Source organism: Enoplosus armatus, chromosome 15 (genome assembly GCF_043641665.1).
Source record: "Enoplosus armatus isolate fEnoArm2 chromosome 15, fEnoArm2.hap1, whole genome shotgun sequence".
Taxonomy (NCBI): domain Eukaryota; kingdom Metazoa; phylum Chordata; class Actinopteri; order Centrarchiformes; family Enoplosidae; genus Enoplosus; species Enoplosus armatus.
In genome coordinates this window covers 724,719-752,089 of record NC_092194.1, presented here as the reverse complement: position 1 = coordinate 752,089, position 27,371 = coordinate 724,719, and the positions used below count along the sequence as shown (strand labels likewise).

At 44.1% G+C, this 27,371-nt stretch overlaps 2 protein-coding genes across 2 annotated transcripts in view; both read right to left on the bottom strand.

Moving 5' to 3' along the window:
* The window catches only part of clmna (calmin a), a 39,482-nt gene extending 31,773 nt beyond the window's left edge, over window positions 1-7,709 (bottom strand). The window contains exon 1 of the mRNA XM_070920988.1: window positions 7,504-7,709. Within this exon, the coding sequence (XP_070777089.1) occupies window positions 7,504-7,588 (85 nt within the window). The 5' untranslated portion in view covers window positions 7,589-7,709. The remainder of the gene's footprint in view (window positions 1-7,503) is intronic.
* An 18,284-nt stretch (window positions 7,710-25,993) lies between these two features.
* Window positions 25,994-27,371, bottom strand: part of syne3 (spectrin repeat containing, nuclear envelope family member 3) — a 37,214-nt gene continuing 35,836 nt past the window's right edge. The window contains exon 18 of the mRNA XM_070920608.1: window positions 25,994-26,239. Within this exon, the coding sequence (XP_070776709.1) occupies window positions 26,057-26,239 (183 nt within the window). The 3' untranslated portion in view covers window positions 25,994-26,056. The remainder of the gene's footprint in view (window positions 26,240-27,371) is intronic.

Here is a 27,371-nt window from a genome sequence, read left to right as displayed (position 1 = left end):
TGACTGAGTGACGGTGAGTCAGTAGCTTTTTCTGTGAATGGTGGGTGACTGAAGGAGAAAGAAAGAGAAGAAAATAAAAGAATATATATATTGGTAAAACTACGCAGGATTACACTGTAGCCTTCGGCCATTACACTGTTAAGAAGGTGAGAAATGAACTTGAATTCTGTCTCTGCCTGTACTGAAACATCAGAGAGTAGCAACAGCTACTTTGTTTAAGCAAATGAACATTACATGCAAAGTCTGGAAATGGTGGTGGTGGGGGGGGGGTTGGAGGTGCGGTTCTTATCTTTCACACAATGCAATGCAGAGTGAGATCCACTACACGCACTCAGAGCAAAAAACTGGGGAGTTAGGGACAGTTTAGTTGGGACGGACAAGGACTCTGGGAGCATGCAAAATGCTATCGTTTTGCAGCACACTGCAGGCTTTAGAGCGCAGTCCACTGTCATGGTGTGTGTGTGTGTGTGTGTGTGTGTGACATGTGCTTCCTCATCACAAATGTCTGCCATTTCCCAGTGAATGCCAGCCTGAGGGTTTGTGCAGAGGGAGCTCGTTTGCCGCGAATTGAGCACACATCTGAAACAGTTTATGGAAGCTCTGGCTGCAGGAACGACTGGAAAGAGGGAATTCAAAAAGAATTGTGGGGGGGGGGTAAAAACAAAAGAAGGGACCTTTGTTGTCACCACCCCCAGAAAGCTCGCAGCAGAGTTTGTGAAGGCTGAGGCTCTTTGGCCATCCAACCTGCTCCTAGGATGTAGGGGGAGAGGGGGGGGGACTGGGCGCACATTCAAGAACGCCACATTCAGCCCTGATGTGAGCCGCAGCAGAGGCCGTTCGCAGACAGTCTCGCTCAGACAATGGAGAGTCAACAGAGCGCGGTGGGAGAAGCCTCTCTGTTTGCGGCCTGAACTCTCCTCGACACACTTACGGGGAATCCTTTCCACGTTCCTGCCTCTCAGGATTAGACACCGACATGACTTCTCCACTGCCCATCCATAAATCGGCATAGAAATCATAGAAAAAAGCAAAGCAATCCAATTCCAAGTGCATCATGGCAAGTCTATATCCTTATTTATTTATTCTTCAAATGTGTCTGGCGAATTCTCTATCAACAAAATGTTACTTGAAGTGCGTCCTTTATTTCATCTTCAACCCTGCTAATGAATTTCCCCGCTAATATGTCTAATGGGCTTCACTCACCACTGCGATATAGTTTAACCTCGCACCACGCCCCGCAGCGAATACTCGCGATTGGCTTGACGGTGAGCATGATTGTCAGGTAACCACATGAACGACGTAGCGGCCCGAATCACTGTATCAAGAGAAAGTACGGTGGCCCGGAGAGCTCAACGCACTTACAACCCAACATTTTGGGAAATACGGATATCGAGGTGGATATTGGCGCCAAGTCTATGCGTTAAGTTCATAACTGGAGTAAGAATGTGGCTAGCCTAGCTTAGCGTGAAGACTGGAAGCATGGGGAAATAAAATGCCTGCCGACGCCTCGAAAGCTCGCTTATTAACACGTTGCATCTCGGTTTGTTTAATTCATACACATAACAAATGGAAAAAACTACAATTTGTGATTTTTTTTCCGGGGGGGGGGGGGGGGGGGGGGGGACTATGCTGGACTTTGGGAAGTTTCAGTCCATGTACCATCTGTAGTTCCAACATGTCACGGCCCTCATAAGCATTTTCATATATATCTGTTTGTGTGCGATATAACCACAGACTGTATATAAAGATGGACAACATGACAGCTCCCCAAAAGTGAAGCCAAAACGTCAAAATATGAATAAACAACACTTTTTGCTTTGACGGCTAGCAGAGTGGTCATTGTGAAACCAGGACAAGGCAGTGCAACCTTTAAAGTTAAGGGGAAAACAATGGGGCTCTTGGGTTCTTTACAAGAACAGCTTGGTTCTGGATTACCTGTCTTACGATGGCCAACAACATGACAAGAGGGATACAGCGGGCAGAGATCAGGACCAGAAAAAAATCCCCCGAATATGCACTTTAGATGATGTACACTATGTTCACGGCAAAGGGTCAAATACAGGACAGTACACCACGAGCCACGCTGTTATCCAAAAAAAAAAAAAATAAAAACCCAGAACACCTGTCACTACTTTCCAAAAGATTAAAAAGTGCTCTGCCCCATATTTCGAGGCAGAACATTCTTAAAATAGAAACTCTGGAGTTGGCGCCGTCTTTCCCGACCATCTGATAAATATCGCCGGGCTGCTAAACTAAGTGGGGGAGAAGCTGCAGCTTAGTCAAAGGACGAAACAGATTTTACATTCATCCGGTTCTATTTCGGTCAGTTCGTGCTCAAATCAAGTTGACTCTTACGAGGGTTCTTGATGGATTTCCCCATCTCCGTCTTTTCTTCCTTGTGTACTTCATGTTTCCATGACTGTTGAATTGCTGTTGGACTCACAAGGGGCCAGTGGAGAAAAAAAAACCCATGAAAGGTCAACTTTGAAGCAGCGTCCCGACTTTCAGTGCATAGGATGAGGCAAGCTTAAACAAATGTTTGGATCCTACATTTCCCACGTGGGATAGCGTCTTCCTTTGACTCCTTTAGACGCCTTTTGCATTTCTGCCGAGCCCGGATAACCCCGATGACATCATCAGAGTTGCACAGTCACATGAAAATAATGGACATTCTCTGGGCCAATCAGAATCCAGTTTTATGCCATGATACAATTGCTATATAATGTGGCAGAACGCAGTACCAGCGAAGTACTTGAGCTTCTCCCCAGTAATGTTAATTGCACTCAGAGAGACACCCAGTGAGGTGGGAGGCAGTGTGTGTGTGTGTGTGTGTGTGTGTGTGTGTGTGTGTGTGTGTGGGTATGAACGTGTGTGGGAAGTGTGATGCGGGGATGTACAGGATCAGGGATTCCAGTACTGTAATGTCGAGGAGAACTGCTCCCCCTCTCTCCTCGTCTCATCGCGTGTTATGTAACAGCCTTCCGAGCCATTGTTTTTAAAGCACTAGCTGCCCCCCCCCCCCCCCCCGGCTTTCATGCAGAGAATCACAGCCGCTCGTCAGATGGCTCGGGGCTCGGCCCGTCAGCGTTGCAGAGAATACGGACGAAGACGTGCGAAACTTCTGCATCTTTTTCACAAGGCTGGGGGGAAAAAGTCCACAGGAAAAGCTCAGTTTAGTGCCGGGGGGGGGGGGGGGGGGGCTCAGTTTATATTGCACCACTAGCACCATTCGTTTTTCATTGTGTTCTGCTACTTTCAGGAGTGAGTGACAGATAAAATGTTGTCTCAAAGTTCACATAATGCATACATTAAAGTTATTGCATATATATAGAAACTGAGTATAATTAGCCTGATCAGCCACCGTCAGTAATGAATACACACGTTATTAAACCATTAATCAAACCAATAACGAACAGCAGCACTTCAGCAGTTACCTAGTGTTTCTGTAGCTACTACCCGGTTCGCTGCTTCCTGTTTGGTGCTGGAGAGCGTGCACCCATTGGTTGTTGACGATGCTCACGGCCATTACCGCAAGACTAAAAACTTCCGACGCTGTTGAACAAGTTTGATTTTCAGGACGAGAAAAAGACCGACCTAAGACAGCTCGCACTGAGTTTTAAGACCACCACACATCAAACCAGCGTGACACAGTGAGACCATATTCCAGCAGAGACAGCACAGGTTGTGGGGCCGCTGTGGAAAGGTTTGCTTCCGTCCAAATTTTGTGCTGGTGCACCTTTACATGAACGTTTAAGAATGGCTGTCGCCTGAAACTGGTCTTAGGGCAGAGGTTATATAGACAAACCTATAGGACATCCACATGTATGTGTACACAGCATCGTGCCACAGTAATTGCTGAGATCCGGAAACGCGGCACGGTCAACTACAGCAAAGTCCACCAGGGCACAAAAACATGAGCGGTGTCGTTAGTTCCACCAGGAACAATGGAGAAAATACATAAACAAGACCCATGTTGTGATAAACCAGAATGATCCCTCTATTTGGACTGAAACCTTGGGACTCCTCTCAATTCCACCTGATCACAAAACAGCTGACCAACCTCTGAATTGTTACACAAACGTATGAAATAACTATAATAAACATCAGGAGCCAATACGGTTTTTATCCATGTGCTTGTCTTTGACTTCTGAGCCAAGACTCGTGTTGTGACACACAGCTGCGTGTTTCCAGGGCAACAGTTGCTCACCAGGTGTAATCAGATACACAGTTTACTGTAATCCACTTCTGTGTGTTGTTTCTGGCACACAGACACAGGGGTGGTGGTTGGGGGGGGGGGGGGGGGCACTTTATCCATCTTCATCCAGTGTCTGTCATGTTTCAAACCCATTAGGCATTAGAGGGTGAGAAAACCTATATAGGTGCTGGTCTCCATCGGGAGCAGGTCAGGGTTCAGCGTTTTGCTTAAGGACACTTTGGCGTGACGGGGGGGGGGGTCGAACCGAATCATTCTACGGGACTATGGGACTTCTGGCCACAGTGGCTGCCGCTCAGCCAGACTCGCTTTAAAGTCTTTAAAACAGCTTTAAAAGAGCCAGACTTTTTCTTTTTTCTCAGAAGTTGGTGAAGACCAAAACCAGAGCTAAAAAAGAAAAGAAAAGAGAGAATGAATGGTAAATTGACTTCACTTATATTCAAATTCACATTCGCACGTGGGGCCGAGCTGCCACGCAAGGCGCTGGGCGATCCGTTGCAGTATTGTCCGAAACGCCAGTGGAGGATCGTCATAAACCAACATGGCCGCACTACAGCTTGCTGCCGCTGAGGAGGAATGGATCTGTTGTTATCTTATTAAATGTGGCGGGGGTCTCTCCCTCTCCACGAGTCCGGCATCGTGTGGCCGTCCGCCTCGGTCTCTCATGGAAGGGTTGCCTGGCCTTGTATACTCCATCTCACACCGCTCTTCTGGTATTCTGCGCCAACGCATCATATGAAGCGATGGTTTGAATGCATCAGGAGATTCTTGCCCTGCCACGGGGCTTTCGGGATTAACCGGGTTCGAGTTGAACAAAAGCTTTTATTCTCGCCACGCTCATTAAAATCAATTACTTCCACTTTCAAGAGCAATTCGTTGTTAGTCTGCCCCTCTAATCTTTGTAAAGCCCTGTTTGGCACACCGGCAAGCACTTAACTGTATATTAGAGATTCCCACATGACTTACAGGTTCACTCCAGTTCAGCAGAGGCACTCACCTCAAACCTCCCAATTTCCGACGGACCTTTGCTTTTCTGGGTCAAATTTTGGTTGGTTTATCTGTGCGAATAACTGGCTAAAAAAAAAAAAAAAAGGTAAACAATGAGATCATCATCATCATCATCCCAGAAATCCCCCAACAGCCACAGTCTTAGTCCATCAAAAAAATAAATAAATAAAAAATCAAGCAGCAATGTGGGCTTCTTTCAACTTGCTCCCACAAGGCCAATAATAAATCCACTGGAGAAGATGCAGAGAGAACGATTTGTACACCCACAGAGGCACAAAATAGACCAGAATGTAATGCAGCTACACAGCAGGTGGTGGGGGTGGGGGGCTAGCTGATTAGCGCACATGCTCATACATCAACTTGTGACAGGAAGCAACAAGATTTAAAAAGCTGATACAGACACCTGACCCAGTATTTGATGTTCTGCCACCCATATCCACCGATACAATGTTTGTGTTGAACAAAAGGGTGAAGATAGTATTTGTTGCATTGTGGGAAGTGTAGGATCCAGTGCTGCTTTTTGGGGGGGAGCTAAAGGTCAGGTCAATCTCGGCCTCAGATTTGCTTAGATTTCGTAGATTCGTACTCGAACTGTGTCCGAGTGAGTCTGACGACTTTATGGACGAGCTATGCAAAATGACTAAGGCGCTCCTTTAAGTGCTCGTAGCAAAGGCGTCCATCTCGAGTTCCTACGGAGGTCAAATGCACAGTGGGCCAGTTCGGACTATAGCCCGACCAATACTGGATTTTTTGAGGTCGATATTTGGGAACAATATATGGGCTGATAGTACCGTTTTGTGAACAAAAACAACATTGTTGTTCTTTTTTTTTTTAATTGTGACCAAGATATGATATGAGCCTACTGTTTGCCGGCCATGTTGGACGGCAACAGTGTTCATTAGTTGTTTCCAGAAACGGCGATAATTTAACATTCATTTGAAGTTTGCACGAGAGTATTAAGAGAAAGCTGCACTTTATAGCTAACGTTATGTATTAGCAGGATAATTACATAAGCTTTCCCTTATTTTCTGTCATATATATAACATTACAATGTTGGATATTCATACTAAAACGTTGCCAAATAATGAGGTGAACGTATGCTCTGAACGCTCCGTTTCAGTTTTTCGCAACCGCCGGGTCTCTCTGATGTCAGACAGGCACGGATGTCCTTATATGGTATCTCTGCTCCAGGCACAGACCAGATGTTTATGTTTATGTCAGCGTTGCTTAGTAACAAGTTAGGTTTACAGTTTGCCTTTGGAAAGTCTGCTGGGAACTTGGCTGGCCAATAAGAAGAAATTGGGCTTTTGGTTGGGGGGGGGGCTTAAAGAGACAGGAGCTTGTTTCAGACAGAGGGTGAACTGAGGGCCAGAATAAGAAAAAACAGGACTTTTCTGAACTGTGAACCCTGCAAAGCTGCTGCAGTGGAGTCACAAAATGAAAACAGAGAGCTGGAAATGAGCACAATAGGTCCCCTTTAATATATTTGATGCCGTTCTTTGTAAACAATACGACATCACCGTAGCAACATGTGGACACGCGTGTTTTCGTTTTGCCGCCCCCGCCAGTTCCGCCGCACTGTTTGTTTGTTTGTTTGTTTGTTTGCTTTTACAGAAGGTGTTGTCCGTCCGCCGCGAACCCTACGTGAACGCAGCACGGGCCGAAAATGAACGTGACGCCATGATGTCAGATATACGGGACCTTTTTAAAGGGGCGGGGGGGGGGCTTGGCGCAGACAATAATAGTGATTCCTACTGGAGGAGCTGTGTGACGGACAGCCTGCCATGATAGTTCATTATTTAAAAAAACAAACAAACAAGCAAACATACAAAAACAAACAGTTTGGAAGTGGTGCTTCAGGGCTGAGAGGAGAGACCACTGTTCCCTTCCGCAACAAAGTGCGCACACTCCACGACTTCAAAACCCGCACACAACAAGTGCGGTTGCGAGATGAAGCGTCACAGATGTATTTATTTACCTATTTATTTATTTATTTAGTTACTGTGTTTCGAAGGTCCTGCGTAACCACCAGTCGCTGGCTTTCTTGCACGCGTGTGCTATGAGCGCCGTGGAAAGTTGCGGGACTCTGCGGGGTTTGCTGTGCACGTTTGAGGAGCACAACCAAAAAAAAACACACGAAGCCGAAAAAAAGTTGCACAAGCGAAAGCGAACGACCCCGAGTCACTCGCAGCACACACACACACACACACACACACACGCAGGTTTGTGCATGCGTGGCCAGGCCAGCTCACTGCTCCGGAGCCCGTCGGGATGCTCCTTACCTTGCAGGTTCTGCACTCGCATGTCGCTGATCTGTCCGATGAATTCCTCCCGCTCGAACCAGTCTTCCCACTCGTGTCCGGCCATTTGGAACCGCGGAGAGTGCTGCAGAGACCCCAGCGGGGCAGGATCGCTCACAAAGCTCACCACCACCCCCCCGACACACACACACCTCGGCTGGAGGAGGAGGAGGAGGAGGAGGAGAAGCTGCTGCCGCTGCAGTCTATTTTCCGGTCGGCCGACGGGGAGCCATGCAGAGCCGGGTGCGAGGGCAGAGATAACGGTCAGCTTCTCAGCCTCTGGCCGGACATCGCCGGTGTGTGTGCTGCGGGTTTGTTCCGGCGGGAGCGATGGAGCTCCGGAGAGAGAGAGAGAGAGAGAGAGAGAGAGAGAGAGAGAGAGAGAGGGTGGGGGGGGTGTGGGGGTAGGGGTTGGGGGTGGGACAGCAGAACAGTCCCGTGGACAGCAGCGGAGGAAGGAGCTGCAGCACCTGGTTGGTATTTCCGAGGTGGGATGGAGCTGATCCAGGGCCCGCCCACCCTCTCTCTCTCTCTCTCTCTCTCTCTCTCTCTCTCTCTCTCTCACACAATCCAATATTCAATATTGACAATATTTGTTAATAGAATGAAGTAGATAATGAAATGAACAAATTAAATAATATATATATATATATATATATATATATATATATATATATATATATATATATATATATATATTAGTAATCAAGTTAGTATTAGTACAGTAGATGATAAAATACAATTAAGAGATGTTAAACTAAAGAGACAATACAAGACAGCCATTAGTCTATAAATAAATACATATACATACAAATATATACACATTCACATACACGTAAAATAAAGAATGTAATTAAATTACATACGATAGGCTCACCTGTTTCGAGGGGAAATAAATGGTCATAGAGATATAAAGTGTATTTTGCGGGTGTAATTCTATTAAACAATTCAACAGAGATCCACATTTTGAGGCGAATGGCCTCAGCGATGTGAGTGATGTAAGCTGAGCTTTAGTCGCTTGGCACTTTTCAAAACAGAATGTGCTTCAGTTACAAAAAGGCGACGACAGCATTTGAAGAAAGAAAGAAAGAAAGAAAGAAAGACGTACAAAATTAGTCATTTTTGAAACACTCCCTGCATGGGCTCTAGCCTCTCCGTGTGAACAACAAGCAGTGTGAAGTCACCTTCAGCTCGGGGATATTGTGGTTTAATTAGTTGAGAAAATTAGCGGATTAATTAATAGTGAAATAGAGTTGCTGCAGGGAGGACGTGTTTTTGGAGGCGAACCCGGAAGTCAGCGTCGCCCCTGGTTCTCTCGACAGAAAGCCAATGGGATTGTTCCATGGGATTTTGGATTATTGCAGAAAATAAACTCTGCGGCAAAACAAAAGTTTATGATACTTACACGTTTTGTTCAGCAAGATAATCTTCACTGATGAACACCACTTTTATGATTTTTGAAGCATAAATGGAATCAGCAGAAGTAAAAAGCTAACGTTAGGCTATAAAGGAACTACACCGCGGTCGCGTCACTTCAACGTCACCACCACTGAGCTTCACTTTTAAGAGACTATAGATAGATATAGATATATAGACAGATAGATATAGAGTATAAACACAAATACTGAGTAGATGACTTTCCGTGTTCGGCATGAAGACGTTTAATGTCCGCGACAACCTCTGCAGTCTCATTTAGCCGCTCGTTAACAAACCGCCTTTTTTAAGACACGTAAAAGCTTCAGAATTCACGAGTGGGGGGCATCTACTGACATATTTTATGTCGTAGAACAAAATGTTGAAATCTCTTCAGCTTGTGTTAACCACAGACCTCATTTCAGGCATCTAACCAAAAACCCATTCAAAAAAACCCATCGACTTCCAGACGAGGGAACCGGAAGTGTAAAAAAAATCCTAACTCATTTCCGCATTTTAGGACTCATTCCTGCTCTTTTTTTTTTACAAATCCCCTTTGTTCATTTAACTAAAGAAAAAAAAAGAAGCCAAAGTTCTCAAATGTTAAGTGTTAAACAAAAGCAGCCCTGGAAGAACGTTCGGTCTGATTAAAAAGGCAGTCTAAAATTGGCAAAAGTAGGATTTACATCAGGAACTCTCTGATCAAAGAACAACCAGCATTACAAACCTGACCTCACAGTCGGTGTTTGGTATTGACAGCACTTCCGCACACATCAAACACGCACTAACAAGCACTTTTATTGTGGGGGCTCCTGCCAGGAGGATCCACACAGACACTTGTTACATACGGTCAAAGCTACATTGTGAATCTTTGAGAAAAATATGAACTATTCCCTTAAAGCATCAGCTTTCGACAGATAATTCCTGAGGCATCATTATAACAATGAAATGCCTTTCGTTCGGCAGGTTATGTAACAGTCATTAATCACAGATGCAGAGGTGTAAGCTCCATCCGTGCTACCAGCCTAGGTCCCCATCTACTTATTCCAATGTGTAGCAGGCATCAGTGGCAGAAGATTGGTTTCTATGGCGACCATGACGAAGTGTTTGAGCTTGAAACAGAGCACAGACACAAGACTCGACCTGGCTATGAGTTGAAATATTAGTTACCTGGATGTAACTCCGGTTCCACGAGTGTGGAACTCACCGTCCGATCAGGAGATAGCATCCTCAGTGTAAACCCCAGTGTATGCACTGCTTGTCTCCCTTTGAAACTAGGGACAACTAGGACCAGCCGGGCTTGTGGTTAGGGGGCTCTTGCAGGTACTCATGGAGGTACTCTGGAGTATGCACTGGTCCCCATCCAGGTAACTACTATTTCTATGTCCTAATGCTCTGCCCTCTTATGGGCTTCACTATTAAAATCTAAAGTAAAGGTCATGGGGATGAGATGTAGTCTCAGCTGGTCCAGAACCAACATAAGTCCAAACCCCGCCAAAAAAACAAAAACACAACAGCAGTCCCGCGGCCGAGTACTGTTCGCCTGAGGGTCCGGGGTTCGCGGTTTTGGTTTGATGTCGTCTGTTTCTGCTGTTCATTCATGGGGAAACATGACGTTGGTGAGATGGTGAGAACCCTGGATCAAGACCGTGAGATGCGGTTGAAAGCTTCAGGAACAGCGAGTAAGTCAACTCTGAGTGAACGGATAAGACTGGTGATACTTTTTCTTATTGTCAACAAATCCGACAACGAATCGATGCGACTAACAAGTATTGTGTGTGTCTCCAAAGCCCCGATATGTCTTATTAATCTGTGCCATAGGGCTTCGTAGTTGTCCATAAACTATAAAAACACATCAATGAGCCACACCGCTTTAATTTCCATTTGTGGATAAACAGCTGCCCAACAAGGCTTCAAATGAATGTGATACGTCTCTTCCTGCTGCTGTAGTCATTAAAGTCCGGGCTGGAAGCTGTGTGTGTCTGGTGTCTGTGCACTGTCACCACGCAGGAAATGAGGATCATTCCGGGTGACGCGTGTTTATACACTTCAGACCGACAGCCATGTTTCAGTTTACAGTGAGGCTACGAGGCTTAAGAGGTGTCGTCGTAGACAGTTGAATGGAAACTGTACAAACAGTTTAGGCAAGGTTATAATTATTCTTATGTAAGTAGAATATGTCAGGATGAACCCTTTTGATTTGAGTGGCCCCATGATCCTTACCATGCTTCCAAACAGTCAGTGTTATTTTACATATTATCAACATCATTACAACAACGACCAAAAAAAAACTGTCAAATTTTTCTAATATCCAATTGTATTTTTGTTAAAAGCATTTTGGGAAACGTGTTTATTTGGATTGGGATGGATACACGGCTGCCTGTCAGGAAATAAATATATATAAACTCGGGATGATGTTCCCTTTTCTTTTCGTGTACTTATTAAACAAACAGCAACAATGATCAATTCATGAATCAACAGAAAACTAATCCGCAACTTTTGATAAGTGATTCGTCATTTTAGCCATTTTTTCAAGCATAAATGCCAAACATTTGATGTTTCTCAAGTGTGAGGATTTGATGATTGTTTTTTTTCTTCACTATTTTCTGATATTTCTATAGACCACACATTTGATTAGCCAAGAAAATAATTGGCAGATGACTCAATAATTAAGTCAAATATTTAGTCGTAGTATCTTCAGAGGTGATGGTAGGTGTACAGTATTTTTTTGGACAAAGCCGGGCTAGCTGATTCCCCCTACCACCAGTCTTTATGCTATGCTAAGCTAAGCTAACTGCATACTGACTCCAGCCCTGAATAAGCATATTTCTCAAATTGTTGACCTGTTTAATACTTTAATGACAATTACTAAAACTACGTCTGTTGAAGGTGAACAAAATGGCTGTTGAAAGTCCAGGTACATTTCCTAAAGGATATTGTACAACACCAAGAAACCTGACATGGCATAATAATAATAATAAAAAAACCTCGAAGAACTGTACACCAGATATTTAAATACTTTGCATGACAAGGAAATTTATTTCAAAACTTTCCACTCTGTTCAGCCTACACTCTGTTCAACCCACACAGAAACCCACACAAGCGAATGCACAAACGGGGATTCCTATAAATAAATACATGTGAGAGAGAGAGAGGCAGATTTCCGAAAGGGAGCACGTTTGCATGCTGACCCACATTACCCCGGTGTAACAGTTAGGAGGTTATTTTCGCCCTCTCGGATGCCATTTTTCCAAACAGCGGAGTCAATGCACCCCTGCCCACACGATACGAAGCAGAGGCAGATGTTATGTAACCGTTTCAGAGAGCAAAGTAGTCGTCGTCCTCCTACTGGCAAAAAAAAAAAAAGTGATTCTTTCGAGGCGAAAGACACCGAAGTGACTTTGTTGAGCTAAAATCAGCAACCTGTCTGCCGATATCATCTGGAATAATCTGTTTAAAGATTACCCCCCCCCCCCCCCCCCCGTTCTCAACAAATACTCAAATCATATAGCAATACTTCCACCAGAACCATGTATTTCTTATAATTACTGTCATATAATCAGCACACAACATAACTCTCTGATGTAATCACATTCTTGTGTTGGTCATTGACCCTGTTGGTGTGTGCAGCTTCTATCTGTAAGAGCGTCAGCCTTGTAATTACTCGGGGGGGGGGTGGGGGTGGGGGGTGCAGAGAATGCCACAGATGAGAGGGGGAAACTCATTATGTGTGTCAGAAGGCTAAGGAGCTGTTATGCTGTTATGAAGGGACGGCCGCTTGCTGTGCAATAACAAGGGAGAACGATAGCTGCAAGTTGCTAAACAGTTAGGAGGAGCCAGTGAGTTTTATGACCGGGACGTTTTAAGGCAGATTCTCATTGTTTCTCACAATGAAAATAAACATTCGTGACCAATTAAGTGAGTGTGCGTTCTTGTTATTTCAGTGTGCAAAGCTCTGTGCTTTTAAAACGAGACGAAGAATCTATCACCTACACCAGAAACTCTGTGAAGTTGTACTGAAGCACAGCGGTGCTTTGAGCTGTACATCAGCTTGACATCATGTTTGCTAAGGCAATATCAACATGTTAGCATGCTAATTTTGCTAATTGGTAGTAAACGCTTAGTACAGTTGAGGCTGATGGGACTGTCATTGGTTTGTAGGTATTTGGTCATAAACCATTTTAACTTTAGATGAAAAGTCGCCAAGGTCATTAGGGTTCATCCTCTGGGGACTCTGGGGAATATCTGTATCAGTTTTCATGGCAATAAATGAAATTGTTGTTGAGATCAAAAAATGCAAACCTTCTAGTGGCGCTAGAGGAAAAGTCAGTGGCACTAGTCCGCGCTGTGTGGGTCAGGAGCCCCTGGTTGGTAATCCAGCCTTGTTGACAAGATGGCGGTGCGTGCAAGAGGGTCAGCGTCTCCCCAGATTCTGCCAGTTAGTAGTCATCTGCCCATTTGTTTCAAGTCTCTCCACTCAGAACAGCACCTTTGGACGTTGGATTTCACAACAACTTCGAACAACTTTATCGGCTCATTCAAGAGATCACCAAGACATCTGAAGCTACTCAGCTCCGCCAGTCGGAAGTGGATCGCAGGCGGCATCAAGACTGTGAACAAAGTCAGGGGAAGAGAGGAGGGCTAAGGGCTAAGGTAAAGCTAACGCCAGATCTGCTATCTCTACCCAGCATTTTCCTCGCCAGTGTACCATCTCTGGTGAACAAAATGGATGAGCTGCGATTGCATATCGCATGGTTAAGTGTAAGCATTTCTATCTACCCAGAGAGTTTACATGCACTGCTGTGACTGCAGCACATGTCCCCTCTGGATGCAAATGCTAAGCGTGCTATGAAAGGATTGCATGCTGCCATTCACAAACAACAGACTACACACCTGGAGGCAGCCTTTATTGTTGCAGGTGACTTCAACCGCTCCAACCTGAAGACAGTACTCCCCAAATTCCACCAACATGTCTCCTGCCCCACTAGAGGAAACAAGACCTTTGACCATGTTTACACCAACATGGCTCAGGCAAAGCCCCTCCCCCGCCAAGGACAGTCTAACCACCTCTCATTGGTCCTACTCGCCAAGTACACACCACAAAGGCCGGGTTTCAGGCTAAAACAATAATTTAAATGTCCCCTCACCTTGGAAAAATACGCAAACAACAATGTGTGTCATTTCCTCTCAATTGCTGTAATTAACCTCGTCAGTGTAGTTTGCCTAGTGTATCGGTTACAACTAGTATTTCCTGTATTTCTTCTCTAACATATCGTACATACTACTATGGTTGCAGATTTCCTGAGAGACACCCCCAAGCCCGTGCAGAAATACAAGGAGTCCACGTGCCTCTTCTGATTGCTGGGGACTGAGGAGAATCCGATCTTCAATGAGCAGCTGACCATAATACGTGTCAAGGATGAACATGCTTTCTGTCACCTAAAGGCATGATGGAGAGTCCTTACTCAACATTCACACATCCACCACTGTTTCATGCCAACAGTAGTGGTTGCAATGCAACATGCTACCACTACTTGCTTGCATTAACTTTGGTAACCACCTTGTCACCTTGCTGAGCTTGTCAGGACGTCAGATGCTCTTGTTCAGCATGTGACAATCAGGGTTCACCAGGGTTCAAAAATACAGTTGTTTTGCTTGTTTTGCAAGTTGCTTTTTGACACAATTCAGTATGTTTTCATGATGGTGATGAACTGTTGTTTTGTTGTATTGAACCCCCAAACGTTACCGTGGGTGGATAGGACAGTGCCATACCATCTGTATGGCGTGTAGATGTGGTGGTTGTGGGTGGTGAAAGGGATAGAAAGCGGACTACCGGTTTGTGGACTACCGTTTTGAAGCATTTTGGTTTGGCATTTTGGCCGTCGCCATCTTGTTTGTTTGTTAGCTGCTAACAAAGTTAGCTTGTACATGTACTTACCGGAAAAGATAAACAGCTGGCTCCTAGAATGTCTTTTTGTACAACGGAACGCCTCTATCCTGATTGACAGGTCGCCATGGCAGTCCCTTCTTTATTGTCTATTTTACTCTAAATGGGACCATAATTTACAAAATGAACATGCTTTATTGAAGACGACTTGAAACTAATGATTGAGACCATACACTCATTAGGAAAATGTTTTCTGAGGTAATGAACCAAGTGAGAAGTAGGGTCATTTTCTCATAGACTTCTATACTGTCGGACTTCTATTTGCAACCAGTGGAGTCGCCCCCTGCTGGCCATTAGAAAGAATGCAGGTTTAAGGCACTTCCGCATTGGCTTCACTTTTCAGAGGTTGGTGCTTGGTGTGGATAGGATGTGTTGTAACTGCCCTGCCTTGTTAATTCCTGCCATAAACTCAGCAGCTTGTGCACATCAAGCACTGATGACTGATTTAGGACAATAGAAGTTGACTGCAAGGCCTCTGACTCTTCCTCTGACTGCTCCTTGTTCAGTTTAAAGAGAGAATCCCACATGCATGGTGCAAGTACCAGAAGACCTGCTTCTCACTGAAGGCTGACTCCAGTACTCTCGGGATCTGGGTGGACTGTTACTCTGTCGTTACACTGTCTCCACCTGAACCTTGGATGTCTTGGATGTCAGGTCTATCCTGTACAGCTGTTACATTCTGACCGTGGATAAAGATCATTTGTAGTAACATCATGGCAGCTAAAAGGCTGCTCCTGTGTATCCTCGCTCATGGCTCCTCACCGATCCCTCCTTGCTCCCTGGGGGGAGCAGGAATAAGAGCCTCGGGACGGCTCGCAAGATGGTGGACCAGAACGACTTCCGGGTTCAGGCGAGGATCGAGAAGCGCGGAAATGATCAAATAAGAGACTTGAGATCAACAAACATCAACATCACTGCTTTGGACTGAACGCGAATGCTAGCATGCTAACATGCTAACATGCTCACGATGACAATGTTAACATGCTTATGTTGCATTCATATCATATGGGAGTTACCGTAATTACCAGTTTCCAAAGCTGAAGTGTTTTAACTCCAGGGCTCAATAGTACTGAAGGCCATAAGCGGCTTTCCTCAGGCTGTGAGACTCCGCAACTCCACCAAATGTTGTATACATGTTCTGTGTGTGTAGTGTGAAGGAGGGGGGGACAAATAAACGTACCTTGGACCATGAACCTTGTCCGACTGACTTCACTATACTCTTGTTCCCCTGCTGGCGTTGCTGAAAAAAAAAGGCTGAGGACCTAATTTACACTTGTGTCGGCGACTGACCGGCACGTGAGTCTCAATTCTGAATGAACTTATCAACTTATCACATTCCTCTCGTACGGCGTGAATGGTTAACATCTTTTTGTCAGGAACATCGTGTCATTTAGTGCAGAACATTTGGCTGTGACAGAGTCAGCAGTGTGTGTAATAAATCCTGCTTGATGCACTCTGTCCCAAGGAATATCCACCCACCCATCCATCCATCCATTAGAGTCATGTAACAGTATGTAGGCGTTAATGCAGTCTTTCTCCGGGGTGCCACTCATCTTCAGAGGTCGTCTCCAATCAGGCCCAGAGACAAGGTTAGTCCTTCATTAAGAAACAGGCTAAAAAGACAGAGTAGCTGCCCGCCGGGCCGGATGACACATGACAGGGCAGGCTATATTTGACCGTTGCTGGGTCAGACTCCAGGGATACTGTACTGGATAATGTTGAGCCCTACTTTTCAACCTAACATGTCCTAATGGCTGCTCTAATCAATATTTTTTTTGTGTTAACAACGGACAAGGGAACAACAGAAACCCTGCTGTGTTTTCAGCTTGCCCTGCTACCCATAAAGTTAAGGAATGCAGTTTTAAGTAGGTTCTAAAAGTAAGTTTTACGCACTGAATGACTGAATTTCCAGAAAATCAGCAAACGCGATCCACTACCGTTGCTGTGAATAATTGCAACGCTTTTATGGACTGCACAAATGCAGGTTGAGTCGTGCCCCGTCTTCTCCACACCACACTTTCCAAATAAAAGTCCTACTCAAGACAAATCAAAGCATAACACGCAAACAGCCAAAGCACAGAAACAGGTTCGCCCAGTCACAAACACTTCCTTATCCTCATCTCCACAACACACACACACACACACACACACACACACACACACGCTGTCACAAACACAAATTCCTCCTCTTCCTATCACAACCACGGTGTCCATCTCCCTGTCCATCTGTCGTGTGACTGCACACACACACACACACACACTCACTCACACACACTACAGTCATCGTCGGTTTCTACATGCAGTTAGGAGAGGGGGCCAAGTCAACGCTTGACTGCACAAACACAGAGCTGATTCAGTTTGTCTTCATCATGCAGCTAACTACAGTCAAATCTCAATAACCATGACTGCATGCTCAGTGAGTGTCCACATCTGCAGTTCGGAACAGAACGAAAGCTTGTGTTGTAGTGTGTTTGTACTTATTTACAACGAGCAGGACTGGTAAAACCATGATCAAATACAACAACGAGATGTAAAACAGTCCTCGTTGTGACCCAGGTCCTCCCTTTGTCATATAACCTGTTTAGATTTGCATGCTGTTGATGACCTTATTTCTCATTTTACTCTCAAATCAGCTTCAGCATCAGCTGATGTCCTCAGGTTTTCCCGTGGCCTGCATTAGCGTCGACACAGAGCTCTGCATCGCCAAGAGGTGTTTAATCCACCCCCACTATATGAGTATCTGATTTTAGATATATTACATTATGCAATATCTTGTATATATATATATATATATATATATATATTTTTTTTTTGTAATCCTTCATAACTGTACTGACTGATGTTTGTCTCGCATTGTTCCACTAACCGCCGCACTGAGGCTTTTGAAAGCTCTCTGACCAATCAATGAAACTCCACCAGGCTTCTGTCCAGTACAAATCAATCCGAGCGTTAAGCCTAAACCTCGCCCAGCTCAAATAGTCAGCCACTGTCCCTGATTGCCTGTTTCTGACACAAAATGCTGCCTTGGCTGATGCAGAGATTCTAATTCACGCCTGAATCCAGCCTTGACTGTTGTCAGGTCCGTCGTATGCTGGTACGAAAAGCTTCAAATAATAAAAATAAAAATGTCATCCTGTCTCACCAATTCTAGCTTCCCTTCATTGGCTCCCTATACGCGTCAGACCAGCTCCTGATGACATACAACATTGTAAAAGGGCTGGCCCTCTTCATACCTGTCTGATCTCCTTAAAACCTTCTATCCCATCCCGTGCGCTCTGCTTTCAGATGACAGGCCTCCTGTCTATCCTCAGAGTTGAGAAGAAGTCAGCTGGCTTCACAACATTTTCCTCTTGCACCCTCTGGAATAACCCCTAAATGAATCTATGAAGTATTTGTCCTGCCAGGAAAAAAAACAGGAATATTGTAAACTTTCTGAAAACCACTGCATCTCTGTACCCCTCTGTTTTGGTTCTGTGGTATGCTGTAGGGATTGTAAAGCCCCCTGAGGAAAATCGGGCTATATAAATAAAATTGACTCAAAAGGACTTCAGGGATGTTGTGTCTCTTGTGTCAGGTGGAACACGGAACTTATTCAAAGGCTTCTCCTTTATCTACTGTGACTTGGGTTATACCTCATTGTACATCACTTTGGACAAAGTTAATACGTGTAAGAAGAAGTTTCAGAAGAGTAACTTTAGGAGGTTTCAACAAACTTTAAAGTTGTTTGAGTGGGTTCCCAGGGTCCTTGAAGAAGTCCCATGGACCTCGGAGAATGACCCAATGGTCCTTAGAAATTGGCAAAAAGTCCAGGTGTCCAGGAGGAACAACGGGTCCTTGAGGAGGTTCCTATGATCTGTAAGAAGATCTACAAGCCCTTGAATAATTTGTAAAGATCTTTCAGGATGATCTAAGTTACTTCGAAAGGTGTAGTTGCAAGGTTTTTAAGGATGTCACATGACATGAAAGTTCCAAGGATCTTGTAGAGGGTTGCCAAGGTCCTTGACTTGATTTGCAGGGGTCTTTGAGAAGGAACTAAGGGTCATTCAATAAATTGCAGGGATCCTTTAGAAGGATCTTAGACCCCTGGATAAGTTACGGATATTTTTAAGGAGGTTTCAGGATTCATAAGCGTTCCAGGGATCTTTGAGTGTGTTACCAGGGTCCTTGTAATTTCTACAAGGACCTTGGTAACACTCAAAGATCCCTGGAACTCTTACAAGTTCTTTCAGGTTTAAGATCTCCTTGGAGAAGCTCCAGATCTTTCAGGTTCCGTGGCTCCTTGAAGAGGTTGCAGTGATATATGGGAGCGGTCCTGGTACTTTAGAATGATCCAACAGTCCTTAAGAACCTTTGAGGTAACACTTCCATGGCTCCTTCAAAAAGCTTGGGAGGTTCAGTGGATTCTTGAAGAAACTTCAGGGATCTTCCAGGTTCCTAGGGTCCCTGAAGAAGTTGCAGCTAGCCACTGTGTATTCACCATTGAGAGTGAAGTGAGATTCAGTGACTTTTAATCAAGCGTTCCATTAAATAAGATATACACTGTTTATATATACAAATATTTAAAATTAAAATAAAATACAAATAAAATTAATTTATACAGTTACGTATATACATATGTTATACAAGGGAGTGGTAATGTAAAAAACAAAGTATGGAACTTATGCATTTATGGTGGAGTGCGGAGGAGCCGAGCTCCCTGCCCAGTACTAAACACACGAGAGGCCCAAACAGGAATCAGTAAGTCCTCTTTGACCTTAAGCTCATATTCTATGTAACTTGATTATGAAGGGTTTTATGGAAATCAGCTGCTTGCTGTGAATCCTGTGTTACCATCATATTAATTTGACCATTTTGGTGGATATAATGAGAGACAACACATGGTAAGCACAGGGCGCAGGACGCCGTTCATTGTTAATTCGACCTTGATACACGCTGGTGCTGCCCACTGCTACGCGAAGACTCGAAAAACAGCTCGATGCGGGGAGGTCCAGAGGGGTTCGATCGCATTCAAATGCCCTCCTATGACTATCAGGAGACAACCGGTCAGGCCTGTTTTGATGAAACCGAATTCATTTTCACGAAACAGAGGCACCCAGTTGTTTTCTAAGTAAAAGTACTTTCAACAGGAGCGGTGGGTTTGACGCTTGCTACCAAATTCTCCACTATATGACTTAAGTCCAAATGTCCATACAGTAACCTAAAGTCTCTCAGGTGGGCTAACCTGTGACTACTCGACTTAAAACGAAGGGAGGCCGAGCATTTACTCATATCTGCCCCAAAACTTATAAATTAATAGTTTACACCTACCAACACCTCCAAAGATCATTGATTAACACGTTATAGCTCATTTGGTTTATCCGCACACGGAAAGAAACATGACAAGTTTACGGGTTTAAGGGAAGTTAGGCGCTTACAGTGCTGGTTTCCAGATACAGTCGGCGACCACAGGCTTTGGTATCTGCAGCTTTCACGACGAGGTTGCCAGGTTTTGGTACCATTGTGCCTGTACAAACAAAAATGTTCCAACATGTAACTCCTCCTCCTCCTCCTCCTCCTCTCAGAGAGAAGGCAAACAAGCGTATTTCCAAATCAAATGTTGACCATTCCATTAAGTATCTATCAATTAAACTAAATGTAATTAAGTAGGAACAGTGCATTTATAATAAGGAATTTGCATTGCATTCTTTAGTTGGACGACGACTATATGAAATGTTGTAACCAATGTAATCATAAACTTGAATATGATGAGTTTGGTACCTGTGTGCTGGAAATTTTCCCATACACAAAATGCACAACAAAGTTTGTTTAGCGTTTTTGTGTTCATCATATTACAACAAGAGAAAAATAGTTCCTATCAGGAAGTGGTTCGGCCGAGTTAGAATGCTGCAGATCGATGAGGACCGGAATCTGCTTTGAGAGAGAGAGAGAGAGAGAGAGGCTGCTCTGGTATTTTTAAATTATTTTTTTTTTGCTCCATGTATTTGGCAGAGCGTGAGCTCCAGATTGCAGCACAGCTCGGCGGGCCCGGCTGGGAGGGGAGGTGAGAACAGCGTAGGAGGCTGCACACTCACACACACTCCGCGATAACATTCACACAAACAGACACAGGTAGATTAGATGATGAAAAGCATAATGTCGTCTCTGGAGAAAAGTGGACTGTAGTAGCGGGAGGTAGTGACGGAATATATCCAATAACACATAAAAAGGAAATTGGGGCTTTATACAGAAAAAACTGGGGTCAGCTTCCTGATTTATATTGGTGCAATAAATATTGGCCACATGACTCAAGCAGGTGCTAAAAGAATGTCTTTAAACTGGTCTTCAGTGGAGAGTTTTAGTCCCAGGATGGTCCAAATGCTGTTCCACAGGCCTTTCAGAATAAAAGCACCGGGGAGTGTACATTACATCACCAGAGGTTTGATTTAATAGGTCCATTTCTGTGTCCACTTTACAGTGTACTTGTATTTTGGGTTTGAATGATAAAAGCTGGTATTATTCTAAACCCATAAAAAGATCAAAACCAACCATCTTGAAACACACACACACACACACACACACACACACACACACACACACACACACACACACACACACACACACACACACACAATGGACTCCAGCACAGAATATTGAAATTGCATATTTTATTTCACCAGAATAATTATAAAAAAAACATTTGGTTAAATACAAGCTCTCTCGAATAATACGAAGCACTCCTACTCGTTAATAAAATAGAATTATATAATCTTACAAAAAAAAGAAAAAAAAAGCTCTCACTTGTCAATCATCACTTTGTGCATTTTCATAATGAATACCTCGATCTGAGAGCGGACATTTAGGCGTTTAGGACATCTTTGCATAACATAAGTGTACTTCTGCATGCTTGTGACACAGTATGTAAAAAAAAAAGGAACCAGTTGTGCTCGGGGGGGGATTCAAGTCATTTCATATGTTGCATAATGTATCAATGGACACTCTGTAATTTGTTACGGTCATTTTGAGCCAGACATTGCATAAGCGTCTCCGAAAGGGACACGTGCGTAACAGACAGAGAGAGTTTACGTACATAGATTCAATATACAATGCAGCATTAACAAACATGCCAGGACTAAACCTTATATGGTTGTACAGCTGTTATACGACACGTAGGCTGCGAGTGCTTGACAAAGCTACATACTGGATACATACATGTGGTTATGGCACCGAGCACAGCCGGATTAACTGGATGGTACACATAAAGCTTTAAAAGGCCACGATAACTGTGGTGTCCTCGGTGACATGATGTGATGCTACGTGCTTCACACATCAGAGGTCAGTGGGGCGGGGGTTTAGTGAACGTGTGCGCGACATTAACTCTGCGTCTCCCGTGAATGGGATCGGTTTACGTTGTGAAGACGATCTTGTTAGAATCCTGATGCCGAAACCATAGGCAAGTGAAGGGAGAACACCCTCAAGGACCCCTGGGGGGGGTGGGTTATAATCTATTTTCATTATAATTCCATCCATAAGTAACACAGTGACAGAATGTATGACTTTATACACTAAAAGCTAATTTGCAGCAGTTTAGGGGTCCTTGACGAGAAAAAGTTTGAGAACCACCGCTGTAGAGGGCGACCCTACTGATGCTCAGTTGCCTCCCTCTCTCAGTAATCGTCCTATTGGCTGTCGTCCTCGTCGTCAGCGCAAAATGAATGGAACTAGTGAGCAGACAATTGTGGCTGCAGACAAAAAGGTCAGTCTGTTGTGCCTACTTCATAAAATGCAACTGCCTTACAGCCAAGTTACCATGACAATTCTACAAATGGTAACATGGTCTTCACTTATACGGCTCCCAGAGGGCTTTACAGTTTGGTTTTCATTCAGCCATTCATGCACACATTCACACTCGGGGAGCAAGCTGAATCTGAAGGATGATACGTCGCCCAGCAAAGGAAAAATAAAACTATAAGAACAGCACCCCCCTCTCTCTCTTCCTGTTCTGGGCTACAAGAAAAAAAAATCCAAAACATTTCTCTGGTGGCAATTAATAAAAAAAAAAAAAAACACAGTGCGGAGGCTGTTTGAAGCTGCCAGTCATCTTGGCTGTCATTTATTTTTGGGAGTTATGCTATTATGCCTAAACCGCCATGGCGATGATTTAGCGATGCTGAGACATCGTTCAAATCCTCACCTGCGCTCTTTCAAACAAACGCTGAATTTAGTATCGAGTTAGAAACATGCCGGAGTAGAAGAAAACAAAGGCTCTTGTATAAGAAGACGTAATAGACTAACTTGATTTGGCCACTGTAGCCACGGCAACGTAAGTCAATAATACACACCAACCCAGTGACTGTATATGTGAGGGTGTGTGGAGGTGTTTGGGTGTATTTTTAGGGGGGTGCGCGTGGTGTGAAAAGACGGAGAACGCAGGATGAAAAGAAGTTATTTTTGGGGGTTGTACAAAAAAGGTGATTGCCAAGGTTTACAGCTCGGGCGTTGGCAACAAGAGCGCACTACTGTGGTCCACAAAAATGTCAGAAAGACGTCTGCTGTGGCCCCTAATTGTTTTCACTGGAGGGAGAAAGAAAAAAAAAAAAAAGACAGATCTTGTGCGTTAAAGCCAAAATAGCACCTCCAGAAAAGAAAAGCATCTGAACTGCTCTCATGAGATGGTTGTATAATAACCCCCCTAAAAACCCTTATTCCTGCATCAACAGATAGCAGATTGGCCATGAAATGGAATCAGCGCTAAAAATAAAAAGGTTTAAAAAATCTTAGGCATACACGCGAGAACACAAAAGAACTTTGAGCACATACTGTCAAACGTTCAACAGACAGAATCCACCTCAAAAAGGAGCTTTTTTGGGGGGGGGTTTTCAAGGTTTGTTCGGCAAATATTAATACACACACACACACACACACAACTTCATGGGACAAATGTCATCAGTCAACATCGTAAGAGTAAAAAATCCCATTCGATCATGCGCTTATGATTCTTCATGCGCACTGCTTCAGTCAACCACATCCGTGTGTCCCGCACTGTGAGCGACGCCATCGACCGCTGTCCGACAGCGTTCAACGTGAAAAGGCCGCAACACCCAGCAGGTTCGTACCAAAAGGCTCGTGTCTGGGATCGTACCATTTTTGTCTGCGTTCATTTACTCAGAATGCGCTGCCGTCCTTGACGCCTGAATTCAAGCCAAAAGTGAAACCAGACCTTTTCGGGGTTCTGCTCCTAAGGTTAAGAAAACCTCGTTGAAAATCACACTGACATTTCGTAAACACATATCACTAAAAATCCAGCCATGGAACATTACTGTGCATTATTGTGTACACAGAATTAATGTAATGTTGTATAACTTTGAACTTTGCCCCACGAGTCAGACTGAAGACAGTCAAATGGGGATGTATGAAAATGGACAGGGTGGACAGTAAACATTTTATGGACAGCTAAGACGTTTTAAAGACAGCATTAGAAGAGAGCTCAGGTAGATATGATGGACAAGGGAGAAACGGTGGCTGGCTGCAGTATAGGTCATAAGCCCCGCCCCCTCCATGTTACAGGATGGAACATGGGTCGGGCGGGTCCGCCCCCGATCGCCACGACACAGACTCTGGCTCCAAAAGACGCCACCAGCGCAAGACGGCAGCGGCCGTATCCGGGGGAGAGTTTGCCTTCATTTTTTGTACAGCGGGAGGAAGTGGAGACGCGTCGGCCATCTTTATATACATGTCCATGACGGTGACGCAGTAAATCAGTAAAATCATCAAATGAAAAATGACAATTCAACTTTTTTGACCTTAAAATCTTCACAAACATTAAACACAACATATATAGAAAGCTGCACTTTGTAGTTACTTTTGCAAACTAGCTATTCAACATTGCTACATATCATTAGCGCAGCTTTAGCTAAATTGTTGCTTGACCTCTAACCGGAGTCTATGCTCCTAACCGGGTTTTCTAAGCCAGTCTAATTAATAGTATTAGTTGTTGCTAAGAAGGCACGAGTTCGACAGAAATGCAATGCCAGCTTCCACCGTTTCATGTCCGGGACTGCTGCTGCTGTAATCTTTGGTTTGGATCTTCTGGTACATGTTCCACTTTTGTATTCATGAACCATTTCACTTAGCATCTCTCATGTATAGCATGTATTAAATAGGTTTTGTTTTGTGTCTACTCAAGTTTCGTGTGTATGAAAATGATGATTTTATTTTTTATGTTTAGGCCCTACCAAATGGAGTTTAGGGCCTGATTATGACAGTCAGAAGAGCTGTACAGAGTCGTTAACAGCTGGAGTGCAAGGTATCACAAAACCTTCAAAATAAAGGTTTCTCGTTGACCCCAGTGACCCAGATATAGATGATGGATGGTACTCACTGTCAACTTTTGAAAACAACGAGATAACGTCATGTATCATCGTAACGTGTTTTAACATGATTTGTTGGTTTTGTGTAATAACGAGAAAGTTTCAATTGTATGCGTTGTTTACGATTGTTAAACACGATATATATGTTATAATTTCTAGCAAGTACTGATTATGAGATTTTCGTTTATTGGTGGTTATTAAAGTAAAGCTATTTAAAGTTCAGATGAACAGAATTTTGACAAGCATATTTAAACTATCAGGAAGGCATAGCACTGAAAGACGACAAAAAAAACGACTTTGGTTTACAGATGTTAAAGCTTCTACGGTCTGGTTATAGTACTTTGAAATTCTTCGAATAAGCATGAGATTTGTAGTCCTATTAAGAGTCTTGTTGATCCTTCGTGACAGATAGGTAGGTTGACGTATAGATCATGATTTCTTTAGCTGCAAAGTATCATGGGATGTATGGTTCAGTAGAGCAGACGTCCGACGAGCAGAATGCGTAGAAACCGATTGAACGGAAAATGTGGGATTCGTTCGTGTGCAGACGCTACTCTAGATTGTGGTGTCCTTCATGAATTGCGGCCCATCCTTGTGCAGATGATATGAAAGGGGGGAAATTTGATTGAGTATGAAGCTGCGCAGCCTTTAGGTTGAACGGAAGGGTCGCGTGGTCCTGTTTGTGATCCGTTACACTCACACGTGATGATCGATGGGCCGGTGGGAATGTGGGATCCGTCAGATAGTCAAGTCAACATTACCTACATAAGCCGTGGTCCATTATAGCCACATCAGTTGCTGTGGAGGGTGAGATCGCATATTACTCTCTCTATGTGGGCGGTGGGCCGTCATAACGGAGCATGATGTTGAAGGACCGGGCAAAGTTGTTGGAGAGGGAGCAGCTGTTGCCTTCGTCCATGAGGGGCAGCAGGAAGGCCAGGAGCAGCAGGGCCAGTAGGAGGAGCCACAGCGGCAGAGCCAGCCGACACACCCGCTGACACAACCCAGGCTTCTGCAACAACAGCAGCAGCAGCGACACAGGGTTTAATGCACATACACATGCGTAATGAAGGTATTATCTTTAATACAAACAAATATGAAAATGACTGAAAAATTTAATTTTCATGTAGTCCATACTAGGTCACAGCACAGAGCACAGAGTGTCTTTCAAATCTTCATATAGTCTTTATGTAATCACAAGAGGGAGGCAAGGTATAGTGCTTCCCCTACAGTCCACTAATAAGAGAGATACTGTATATACAGATGGCCAATGTATGGCAAATGTAATTATCGCAAGTAAATAGTACATGAACCGTTGGAACATGTACCGTATTATAAGCAAGTGACATCATATGACATTCCTCAGATACTGTTGCTATTACATGCTGCAGTTTCTTGTGTTTCATTGACTCTCAGCATTGTGATATATCAACTTTTCAGATTGCATTGTATTTGTCTTCCATACATCTCCTCTCTACTGACTTTTTACATATAGTTGGCTTCTCTTTCTTTGCACCCGATTCATTTCTGCTGCAAATTCTTTGGCATGTTAGGAATGTTTCTTTTTGTTTGTCCATATCTGTGAGATTCAGGATGAATAAAAAAACAAACAATGATGCTGTGATTTTGTGATTAATTAATTAGCTCAGAAACAGAAAAGGGTTTACAAATGACACGTTTTGTTGTCGGATCTACGTTGAGAAAACCTGGCAAGTGTATGAAATCTGGATAGTTATAAGATGAAAGCAGAGAGCAGCTCACCAACACAGTCAGAAACACCGTGTACCACCGATACACCGACTCAGCTCAGCCCTCTAGACTCTTTCTCTCAGACTTGTTATTCTGTGAATCATGTTTACCGCCTACGTCCATCTTTCACCTTTTCGAACGGTGCCTCACCCAGCCTCGCTGGAAATAATAATAATTCATGTGAAACGAAACAGTTGCCTTCAAAAGGTAAAATGCACTGAGGCCCGGCGTGAAACGCTGATACATTAGGCTTGAACTCCACCGAGCTGACAGCTCCTGGTCTGGCATCATGACGCGAAACAGCGCGCGCGGGGGGGGTAATAACAGCCAATTATCATTAACCAATCAGCGCCATGGGCAGGGCTAATACCGCTGTCAATATTCAGGTTGGATAT